The sequence below is a fragment of the Natrix helvetica genome, assembly GCF_964273705.1.
Source record: "Natrix helvetica genome assembly, chromosome: 1".
NCBI classification, from domain to species: domain Eukaryota; kingdom Metazoa; phylum Chordata; class Lepidosauria; order Squamata; family Natricidae; genus Natrix; species Natrix helvetica.
In genome coordinates this window covers 165,930,272-165,942,586 of record NC_138548.1, presented here as the reverse complement: position 1 = coordinate 165,942,586, position 12,315 = coordinate 165,930,272, and the positions used below count along the sequence as shown (strand labels likewise).

Here is a 12,315-nt window from a genome sequence, read left to right as displayed (position 1 = left end):
CATAATTGGATAGGATTGTTGCAAATATTTATGAAATAAAATTAAATTTTATCTGTGGTCAAAAAATTTTAAAAAACTTCATGACATTTTTTTCCTCGTGGTAGAAAGGAGAATCAAAACTACAAATTAAAATTAATCTAACATTGGAGATGAGTAGAAAATATTTCAGCACCCTAGACTTTTTTAGAGGACTATTAAAATTTGCAATATTCTTTCTACTATACGTGCTATAATTATTTTTTCTTCTTTTCTTAGACCGGTGCCAGGCCCTTTTCCCCTTTTGTTGCATCTTCCTAATGGACAAACCATGCCTGTTGCTATTCCTGCTTCAATCACAAATTCTAATGTGCACGTACCAACTGCAGTTCCAGTAAGTCTACTGCATGATGTAATACCTTCCTTCAAAGTTTGGACAAGTCCCTCTCATCCAGTCCTTATACTGGGAACATATGTGTCTCTGGCAAAACCAAAAAGGATGGTGGGAGAGGAGTACATAATTAGACTGTACTAATACTGGAAAACTGAAATTAGATCTAAATCAGGATCCAGTGGCTTTTACTGTTACGATTTTTTATACTTTATTGTATTTTTGTAATCTCTTTAGCCACCACAAGGCATCAGCACACACATTTGATTTTAAATAAATAAATAAACATGTCTGGAAAGGTTATTTCCCAAACAGACTACTGCCCTTGGTAGGGGTTCTTCTTCCTGGATACCTACCTACCTAGTATCAGCAGATAGGATTAAAGATCCTCTGAGTCAAATCTTAATAATCTCATTGAGATAGAACAGCTTTGTGGTGTACCGTGTTTCCCCGAAAATATAACATGTCCTGAAACTAAGGCCATGCCAGATTTTTGTGGTGGGCAAAAATATAAACCCCCAAAAATAAGCGCTAGTGAAGGGGTGGGTTTAGCCAGAACAGGGGGTAGTCCTTCCCTTCCCCGGTCACCTCAGGGCTTCTTGGCCTCTTAATCGGATCAGCTGGGAAGCTTCATTCACAAACAGCTGATTCGCAGGTGCCGCTCAGGCCTCTGCCTCCAGCAAACGCCAGTCGCTTTTGCAGCCAATTGCAGCTGCAAAAGAAGTAGGAGGCCAAGCAACACAACCCGAATGCCTCATGCCCTCCTTACATAACAGTAACAGTCACAGCTCGCAATTCCGTCCACGGAACAGAAAAAGAAGGCATGGAAATCAGTACACCCGGGACATCGGAAGAAGCCCTGCGAGGAGACACCGCTGCTGATGTGTAGGAAATCCCTGTAGATCGTCCTTTTAAAGAGGAGTTTCACCAGGATGAAGGCAACACAAACACCACCTTCATCCACCTCTTCGTCCTGGTGAAACTCCTCTTTGAAAGGACGATCTGCAGGTGGTGGTAGGGGGAGATTTCGTGCACTTCGGCAGCAGCGTCTCCTCACAGGGCTTCTTCCGATGTCCCCAAGTGTATGGATTTCCATGCCTATAAGAGGTCGCTTCTCACCTGCATATTCAGATTGAAGGCTCGAAATGGGGCATTTTTGCAAACGGCTTGAAAACATGGAGGAGGATATTCCTGCCTCTCACCTTGTTCTGAAGGTCAGCACAGACTGAAAACAAGATAAGAGACAAAATCCCCCCCTTCCCATTTTCAAGCGTTTGCAAAAACACTCCATTCTGATCCTTCATATTATCCAGGATTGCAAGATTGAAGGCATGGAATAGGGCGTTTTTGCAAACCGCTTGAAAATGGGGAGGGGGGATTTTACTTTCTCTTACCCTGTTCTGAAGCTCAGCATAGACTCAGAACAGGATAAGAGGCAAAATCCCCCCCCCCCTTTTCCTGGCAATCGTTCTTTCCTTGGGATCTCAGCGCAGACGCACATCCCCCAAATACTCTATCCGAAGCCGTCTCTGCGTCTGTGCAGAGTTCCCAAGGAAAGGATGGTGTGTGGGTGTGTGTGAGAGAGAAATCCTCCCCCCCCCCCCCCCAAGCCAGCCACATCCCTCTGCTAACCTGCTTTCCTGCTCCATTCTCCACCGCCACATGCAGGGCAAGAAAAGTAGTTTGTGGGACTACTCCCAACTTCACGAGATCTTTTTTTTTTTTTTTTTGCAAGAATTTGGAAGGTATTTTCTGGTATTTTTTTTACCATAGGCACACAGTCTACTTTTCTTCTCCTGCACATGGAGCGGAGAATGGAGCTGGAAAGCAAGTTAGTGAAGGGATGTGGCTGCGTTGGAGAGGGAGTGTGTGTGTATGTGTTTTTGTTCGTTCTGCCAGGAAGAGCACCTCCCCCGTGAGGCCAGAGCAGCACAGTCAGCTGTTCCGCGGCCAGCAAGCAGGGCAGTCAAAGGCCAAGGAGAACTTGGATCATTGTGGCCGCAGGCAAGCAGGTGGTGGGACGGAGAGGGTGGGGCTGATGGGCTTGCTGCTTCCGGCACCTGAAAAATAATAAGACCTCCCCAAAAATAAGGCCAACCCCTTATTTGGAGGGTCAAAAGAAAATAAGACCCTGTCTTATTTTCGGGGAAACACAGTAGTTAAAGTAAGGGGATGTTCATTCATTCACACAGGCAGAAAATCCTAATTGCTTATGAAGTAGAGTTTGTTTGTATTTGGTCTTAACTCAGACTCTCTTGGACAGCTTGTCAGACCCGTTACCATGGTGCCTAGTATCCCAGGAATTCCAGGACCCTCATCTCCACAACCGGTGCAGTCAGAGGCAAAATTGGTAGGTGCTGCATCATTTTCTCAGACATAAAATTGTATGTAAATACTAATAATCAGCACAAAGCTGATTATGTTTTGATTTGAAGTCTTCTGGTACTTTCTGATTTGTAAATCATTGACAGGTCTGTTTTTACCTCCAGTGAAATGAGAGTTCTGAGGGAGCCTTTATGTTATGCAGGGTTTTTTTTTTAATTTCAGAAAACAAGACATTTTAAACAATTAGCAACTTGATTCTCCTTCACATCTTCTTTTCCTTCATTAATTTCAGACCGTAGCAGAAGGGAGAGAACCTCTATTGGCTGCTTTATTAGCTAATGCAGGTAGAAGATGTCTATGGAGATTCTCAGTCATACAGGTCATGGTTGTCCCACTTTTTCAAGAAGCAACTGGACTTTCTGGTTTTTCTTTGAAGACATTTCGCTTCTTATCCAGGGCTGAAAAAGCTTCTTGGATAAGAAGCAAAATGTCTTCAAAGAAAAACCAGAAAGTCCAGGTGCCACTTGAAAAAGCACCTTTGGGACATAGGTAGAAGATTTAAAGAAAAATTCCAGGCATTAAAACACATTAGTGAAACATAGAACAAACTGACCTGTTGACAGTCCAAGGTGAATTAACATTCCCCCCTCCCCCCAGTTGAGGGTTGATTTGTCCAAACACTGAATCCCATTCAAATGATTTTTCACATTTTGTTGATGGAAACATGAAAACTGGATCACAATTTACATATTTAAATATAATATTGTATTGTAATTTATATCATTTGGAGAAAATTAATGTAGCCCCCTCAAAATTCCTGATAAAAATAATAATTTTATCAACCACTGTGGCTGAAAAATTGCTAGTTTAAAAATTAAAATTACAGTTGAGGCAATGATTTAGCAATTCATTGTTGTGAGTTCATTTTATTGTTATTTGTTTTTAGTGTAGAAAGTGTTAATTCTTATCTATTTTTGTTAGTGTGCATTGGTGAGTGACTGCAATAAATTCAAATTCAACTCAAATAATTCCATGACCAGCTCAACATTTGTATAACTTGAGGTAAAATATATTGTAGTTTCTGTTTTTTCTCAGCTGCATGAATATATATAGTTTAAACGTAAGTGCCTGCTAGGTTAGAGTTATGAGTGCCTACATGCAGTCAGGAAAAGGACAAATATGGACTGGAGGGCAATACACTTTCTTTGCTCTTATTTCTTTGCTGTAGTTGGTATTTAAGGCATTCTGAATCTTTTAAGACTTGTGGTCATTGATAGCACGATTCTCCTTTTAAGAATTTTGAAAGTAGTGGCCATCATCACCCTTGATAGCATTGAATTCCATTGTTTCTATGTTTTGTAAACATAGTTTGCAGAATAACTGATTCTTTTCCTAAACTTTGATGTTCATTATTACTTTTAGAGATTGAATGAACTGATTACTTGATTATAATACCGCAGGTATTATATTTGGAAATGATCAAAGTGGATGGGATTCCTGCAAAATTTAATGGTAGCCATATAATTTCAGAGTAGCCAATGTGACTACAGTTAGTAGTCTACTGTACTTACAAAAATGAAATTATTCATGAGAAACTAGAAAGTCATGTTCCTTTGAAGTTATAATTCAAACCTTTGTTACTTAACTTCACATAGTGCATAAATTATTTTATTGTAATTTTTAATTGTCTATATTGCATGTATAATGATAAGCAATTATAGTTCTTTGTTTCTTGTAGCCCAATCAACACAGGCCATACACAAGAGGAAAGATAATCAGCAGGTTTGAAAATATGTATGCAGATTTATATTTAAAAATGCTAAGAGTGAAGAAGATGAATATTAACAACATAAGACTTCAGAATATTAAAAAGTGGGAAGCAAGGGAATAAAATGTCTTGACTAGGAGTACTGTTTACCAGTGCATTTTGTTTACGTTCCTACTTACCTATAATAGTAACAATAGTAGGTGTGTTCTCTTATATAACAGGACTAATTACGCAACACACAAACAGCAGAGAGGCCATTAGTATACTTCTAGATTCTGCCTGATTTGAAAAAGAACGCACATCCACACAAACCAAGAAACTTAGGTGAGAAGAACATTCAAAATGGGATAAAAGAATTTAAACTAGCATGTTGAGGACTAAGCTTCTAAGAAAGGTCAATATACAGATAGTCCTTGCCTTATAACCATTCTTTTAGTGACTGTTCAAAGTTACAACAGCACTGAAAAAAGTGACTTATGGCCATTTTTCACATTTACAACCATTGCAACATCTCCTTGGTTACAGGATCAAAATTCGGACACTTGGCAACTGACTCATATTTATGACAGTTGCAGCATCCTGGGGACATGTGATCACTTTTTGTGACCTTCAGATTAGGAAAGTCATTAGGGGAACCAGAGTACTTAAGAACAGTGTTGCTAACTTAATAACTGCAATGATTCACTTAACAGCTGTAGCAAGAAAGGTAATAAAATAAAATGAGGCAGAACTTACTTAAAGTCTCATGTAACAACAATTGAGTTGGGCTCCATTGTGGTCATAAGTCAAGGACTATCTGTACCTTTTTTCAAACTTGAATTAAATGTTTGTCAATACGTGTGCTGGTATATTTATTATAATCATCACTCACACATCCAAGTATATTCAAACTGTGATATTTCCTGAAATAATGTTATAAAGTAAATGGTTTTTAGGCCTGGTAGTCAAAAAAGTAGCCTAATACTAGTATGCTTCCTTATTAAAATAGTATCATTCACTGTTCTTTCTCACAAAGCTGTTCTTGGGAAGAATAAATACTCAATAGTGACTGAATGTGTAACTTGTGATTATTTCAGCTGTACTTAGTCAAAACAAGGTGTTGAATCTTATTTGCTGCCCTGCTTTCTTCATCAGAATTTCATGAACTTGAATATTGTATATTATTCAAAACTGACTAATTAAATTAATGGCAATTAATTACCATATGTGATAAATAATGCTTGATTGTATGTATATTTTTAGAAAAAAAATCCCTATATTTGAATTGAGCATTTTGGTGTAAAAGAAGTGTGCAGAGAATACTTTTAGAAATATAGATTGTACAATTGTCCTAATTCAGAATAATTTCCTATTAAATCTTCAAAATATTTTTGTATTCTATGCAACAGTTCTCAGATGTATAAATATCCAATCAGAGTGCTGTTTTTTAAAAAAGAAACGTTACAGGAATTTATATTTTATGAAGCTTGAAGTGTACAGAATTAAAAACAAAAATAAGCCATGATGTCGCGTCCAAAAAGGCTGCCAGAGCAATCCTGCCTACCAGTTGGAATACTTTTCCAAAGCCCAGTTTACTGGTTTTTTTCCCCATTCTTCTCATAAGCTGGTCTAAATTTCTGCCAAAGTTTAAGGAACTTTTTATCAAAGCATGAATTGATCAAATCTATGACTGCTAGGATGATACTCTAGAGATTATTCATTGCAGCTTAAATATCTCAATTCAATTTTTTCCCTTTTTGGTTTAGTTAAGTGGGGGGAAATTTAAAATGTTGACACTAAAGCTTTATTACTATACATGAAGACATTTGTGGAGTCTGTAAATAATGAGTTGAATTGGGAATGCCCCTGAATCCAGTCTTTTTGTTAAATGCTCAGCCATCAGTTTTGGCAAAGAGTATTGTTGCCCAGCTGTGATCCAACTGGTTCTGCTGTGATCAGAGTTCAGCATTAACACACTGGCCTTAATTAGAAGGGATGTGCAAACCATTTGGAAGTATGACTCCTGCTCTTAGTGCTCAGAAGACAGTTTTGCTGTCAACGTTTCCAAAGCTGGAAATGGCTGGACTTCAATTGTAATCCCAGCACAAGTGTCTTCAGTGAAGAAGACATGAAAAGGCCTTGCACTGAATTTTTCACAGATGCAGCTTCATGAAAGCTTCACATAATGGTGAAAAACTAATACTGGTTCTCACTTGTTTTTCAAACACAAAAAGCTGTTCTTGTTTCCTAACAGTTTATAACCTGATTATTGAAAATAAGGCCTGTTATTACACAAGGTTATCTGGATTATTAAATTTATAACTGAGGCCCCTTTAAGGGTAGCTCTCTATAAGTGTATATGGGAGAAAATCTTCTTCTGCATTATTACAAAAATTGAGTTCCCACTTTGCTTCCCATTTTCTCCAATTTAAGGAATTAAGACACATTTTATCAGTGAACTGTTTTGAATTTTTTAAAACTAATAAAAGACCATTTTGCCTTTTTGAACCGTACAAGGTTTATCTTGCTTGAGTGTAATGCTATATTTATTGTATGTTTAAATATTTTAAGTGTTATTTTTATTCTGCCCTTTCCTGTTTAACATTTTTACTTTGTTATTAGCTAGCTTGATCTTATTAGATTAACTCTATTAGGATGCAAGAGGAAATATAAATATAAATCAGATGTGTCAAGTTAAATTAGGTTTTAACATTGGCAAGAACTTTAGGAAACTATAGAATATTAGTTTTAATAATAAACTTGTAGCAGCTTTAGATTTTTTTTTAGTTTAGCAGCTCTTGCTACTTGAAAATTTAATATTAATATTACAATGAAAACCTAATGCAAAAAATTGCCACTAAAACATTTGTGCCACTTTAGAGTTGTCCCTTGAATTTAGAAAAGATTAATATTTCAAAATATTTCTCATTTAATAAAATATGTTATGGGTAAATCTTATAGAAACCTGTTTACAGAGGTTGGTTGCTCCTGGTTCTGCCCAGTTTGGCTGAACCGGTAGTGGTGGTGGCGGGAGGCTCCGGCCACCTGCTCGGCCAATGCAGAAGTAGTAAACCAGCTAGCAACCTACCACTGCCTGTTTACATTTAGATAATTGCACACTGGAAGATCCTGAACACTGGTATTAGCGTAGGGATAAATCTATATTTTTAAGTAGAAATATGTAAAATTAGAAAGTATTAGCAACTATGCTGAATATTGTAACTAAGCCTGGACAAATATAAAAGCTTTTAAATTTTATACTGTAAACTCCTTGATATACCATGCATTTAAGTTTTTAAAATTGCCACCTAAAATCATTGGTGGTATTCAGTCGGTTCAGACCGATTCAGACAAACCAGTAGTGGTGACTTCTGAGTGGGCCTACACCCCCCCCCCAATGCTATGCTGTCCTATTTAGCAACGTTTTCTCAGCCGCGCAAGCAAAGCACAAGCGCAGAAGGCCATACATGTAATCACATTTTTTGTTGCGCCGCAAACCAGTGGTAAAATTATGTGAAATCCACCTCTGCCTAAAATGATGGTGCTTTAGAAGTAATAATATACAGATGTCCTCAAATGAGTTATGAAAGATAATCATAGTTTCTGAAATATCAGAATTGTAGCAAATGAAGAGTTAACATTTATTGTGGAAAAGAAAGAGGTAACAAATCTTAATTAGAATTATTGTGATAGAAAAACATTTTTCTTCTTAAGTGGCATTCCCCGGAACTCTGCAATGTCTTGTGGCAAACTGAGAAATACCTGACATATAGTGGGTAGCCTGTAGGTTTTCTGCAGGGGTTACTACAGAGAATTGACAGAGGGTAGCTTGGCAAATGTTCAGAAACTCACATTAAGTTAGTTAAGCTCCACATGGGACCTTATATTCAGTGGAATTCTTCTGACCTGCCTCTCTGCATGCCAAGCTAATCAGCAAACCCCTAATGAGCCTGCTGTAAAGAAGCAGACCCTTTCTTAAGTTCATTTTTATACATTCTCGGAGAGGGAGGGGGAGAAAAGACTTCATGAGGACTGATGATGCTGCAAAGACCACAATAATGATAATTAACTTGCTGAATTGAGAAGATTATGCTGTTAATTAGTTGCAAAATAAAGATAAGTAATAGAGTAGCAGATGGTAAGATAACACCCAGGAGAAGGAAGGTTATTACTCTGATGAGGTTTTGTGGCAGATATGAAATATGGATCTGACTTTTTCATAAATTGTTTTTACAATAATACTGTTTCTTTGAACTCATGATGGAGTGATCTAGTGCAGCCAATTCAGGCAGATGTAATAGGGATTTATTTTCAAGGATAGAGGCATTTTTTTGCAAGCACCTTTATTGTTTACTGTTAAATAGCAGTTAATATTTCAGATATATTGCAAATGTATTTTGTTTGTGCAGTTGTTTATTTTCTACAGCCGCCCATCCCAACCAGTGGCACTGGGCAATGTACATCATAAGTGCATAATAAAACAATAGAGAATATATACCACGTTTCCCCGAAAATATGACATGTCCTGAAAATAAGGCCATGCCAGATTTTTGGGGTGGGCAAAACTATAAGCCCTCCCTTGAAAATAAGCCCCTTGAACAACCCCTCTTCCTCTGGCCAGGCAGAGCGCCACTCATCACCATATCCTGAAGGTGCCAAGCCATGGGAACCGGAGGGGGCAAAGGCGGTTTGGCACCTTCGAGATACTGCTAGGTCAGTGAGTGGTGCTCTGCCCGACTGGAGAGGGGGATTGCCGGGTGGCTGCTTGTGAGTGTGATCATTTCATGGTTGCCGTGTTGCGCTTCTGCAACAGCGCAACACAACCTTTTGCCCCTGAGGCTGTGTCCGGCTGTTCGGGAGCCCGCTCACAGCAGAGCAGCTGCCCAGCAACCCCAAAACAATAAGCCCCACCCCACCCAGATAATAAGGCCCAGGCCATATTTTGGGTGACAAAAGAAAATAAAACCCTGTCTTATTTTTTGGGAAACACAGTATATATATATATATACACATTGCAGTTATCCAATCAAGGGGTCACAAGGCCATCAGTGACTTCACAACACCTCCCAGTGCAGGATTGTGTTCAGTGGGTGCACAACCCAGAGATGCACGCAAAGACCCTCCTAGCCACAGCTGCTACCTGCTTTTTTAGCAGGAGCTATAAGTCCATTTTGAGTGTATATCTGTGCACTTTAGCCTTACTAATTCTGTGTTTGATTTTGCTCTGCCAATATATTTCTATATCTCTAGTGCAATATAGTGATGGAGACCTCTGTTAAGTTTACTAAATTTAGTAAGAGGTCTCAAGTAAGCCTGTTACGCCGTAACGTAATTTGTAATATGATTATGGATACGTGTACATTATCTTAAGGTTAAGATACCACTGGCAGAATGGTTGGTAGGAGGCAGTTTATGGGTTGTATGCAATGCTGAGTGAAAAGAATTCTGCTTACATATGAGGGCTTTTTAATCAGAGTCTCTGATCTTAGAAAAGCCCATTTGGGGAATTCGGTGACCTTATGAAAATCTCTGGAATGTGGCAGCAAGTTATAATAGTAATTGGATAAAATTGTAGGTATACATAACAATACTTTTTTTTTTATTGCTGATTACGCCTTCTGTTGCAGGGCATCATTCATCATTGAGTAAATGGAGTGTGTATGGGTTTTGTCTCTCTCTCTTTAGAGATTAAAAGCTGCTTTGACCCAGCAGCATTCTCAGGTAACAAATGGAGATACTACTAAGGGACAAACAAGTGGACTAGTTCGAACTCAGTCAGAGGAAGCACGACCACAATCGCTACAACAGCCCGCCACGTCTACTACTGAAACACCGGTAGGAAACCTAGCATCTGACGGAGTTTACTAACATGAAAAATTTCTTAACCATTCTTTTATGCTTTATGTCATAAACATATGGAGAGGAGACCAATTCATCTTGGTATAATTAGATAAAAGGAGAGGACAGAGTATATGGCAACTAAATTACAAACAAGTAAGATGGTTGAATATGTACTCATGGTGCAGAAATGAAGATGGACTTAGTGACTTAACTTAAATTTACCTGCTTTTCACTGCATTTATCACCATTGTAAGTGCAATGTTGCATTTATCATTGTTAAACATTAATTATTGTATCTCTGTTTCATCTTTTGACTGTATTGTTTAAATTATTAAAAGGGACTGTTTTAAATTTATTATTGTCTTGGGGCGAAGGTGATAATGAATGAAAATTAATTCCACTGTGATTTTGTGTAACTATTACGTTGGAAAACAGTTTTATACATTAGACAATAATTGTCTTCTCACTTTGGGGTAGACAACTTTTAAATTTTCTGTGACTTCGTTACTTTCATACATTGTCCAATATTTTAAGTGTTTTAGGCATGCCCATTCATAAGTTTCAGTTATTTTACATGACATTCAAATAACAGAGTCACTAGTAACAATCCTGGAACCTTTACAAAATAAATGTTAAACTTTATAGTGGATATCAAAAAGTATGCAGAATCTGCCCTAACAAGCTGTGATACTCTGGTACCTCTAGGCCTCTCCTGCTCAGCCTGCACCACAAACGCCAAATACAGGAGGCCGGCGAAGAAGAGCAGCAAATGAAGATCCCGATGAAAAAAGACGGAAATTCTTAGAGCGGAACAGAGCAGCTGCTTCGAGATGCAGACAAAAAAGAAAAGTTTGGGTCCAGTCTTTGGAGAAAAAAGCAGAAGACCTGAGCTCACTAAATGGTCAATTACAGGTATTTTCATTTTTTGACTTGCAATTTTACATTTTCTTATTAAGAAGTTTAGTCAATCAAAAATTGTAATTATTTTTGAACAATAGACATAAAAATGTAGAAACGGGCCACTCTGTTGCTTATCTGTCTTAGTGATCTGAACTAATAGTGATCTCAATAGATTTGTTCTGGTGTATTAGGCATAGTGAAATTTGCATCCAGCCTAATCTTCACATATTTTATTTCAGTACAACTTGAAATGGTAGCAATGGATACTAAACAAAAACCTTTGACTGATAAAAATTATATGTCCTGAATCTAATAAACACCCAGCCCTTGTTTAGAAATTACCTCAATTAGTGACTATTTGCAAATACGATAGTAATAAAAAAAATAATTTTCTGACCAATGTGCACATTGACAACCAAATTTTGTATACCTGGCAAAAATGCATGCCAGAGTGATAATGCTGGTGTAGGTGTACGAGAACTTTATTCGAATAAGACAGAAGCAACCAGTAATCTTCAAAACCCACCCCTCCCTCTCTCTCTTTCTCTCTCTCTTTGTATCACATGTTCACATAGTAACCATTTTGGTTAATGACCTGGTGGTTGGAACGGAACTCAGTTGATAAGAAAGGAGTGGCTGTAAAGTAGCTGAGCATAATTTTACAGAAGACAACTATGAGCAACTGGTGTCCTGCTCAGTTTGGACAACCATTTCAATTTCCTTTTTTCCGTTACAAAGGCAGGTAGAAGAGGACAAGATGGGAAATGGCAGTTATAATCTTTTTCTACACATTTTGATTGCTAGGCTCATGAAAAGTGATCCCATCTACTTTGTTCAGAAGATTATTATTCTATTTCTCATTAATTGATAAACTAGACTGTAATAAGTTGACTTATACTTTCAGTATAGATTTTTTTTGTGGTGTTTTATACCGTGAGATTTTAACGTAATCATTTTTGTAAGGTACAGAAGAAAATATTTCTTGAAATATACACTCAATATAATTCCTTGGAGTTTATTTCTTTGGGCATTATGAAAGTGATACTATAAGTTGGACTGAAAAAAATTGTCAGACTAAACCAATCATCCATGTTGAGAAACGCACAATAATAACAGTAGTATAACAGAAACAGTA

At 37.6% G+C, this 12,315-nt stretch overlaps 1 protein-coding gene across 2 annotated transcripts in view; it reads left to right on the top strand.

The window, feature by feature from the left end:
• Nucleotides 1-12,315, top strand: part of ATF2 (activating transcription factor 2) — a 44,521-nt gene that overhangs the window by 19,275 nt on the left and 12,931 nt on the right. For both annotated transcript variants that reach the window (XM_081935444.1, XM_081935445.1), the window contains 4 exons: nt 256-370; nt 2,631-2,717; nt 10,125-10,274; nt 10,986-11,192. In XM_081935444.1, the coding sequence (XP_081791570.1) occupies nt 256-370; nt 2,631-2,717; nt 10,125-10,274; nt 10,986-11,192 (559 nt within the window). The remainder of the gene's footprint in view (nt 1-255; nt 371-2,630; nt 2,718-10,124; nt 10,275-10,985; nt 11,193-12,315) is intronic.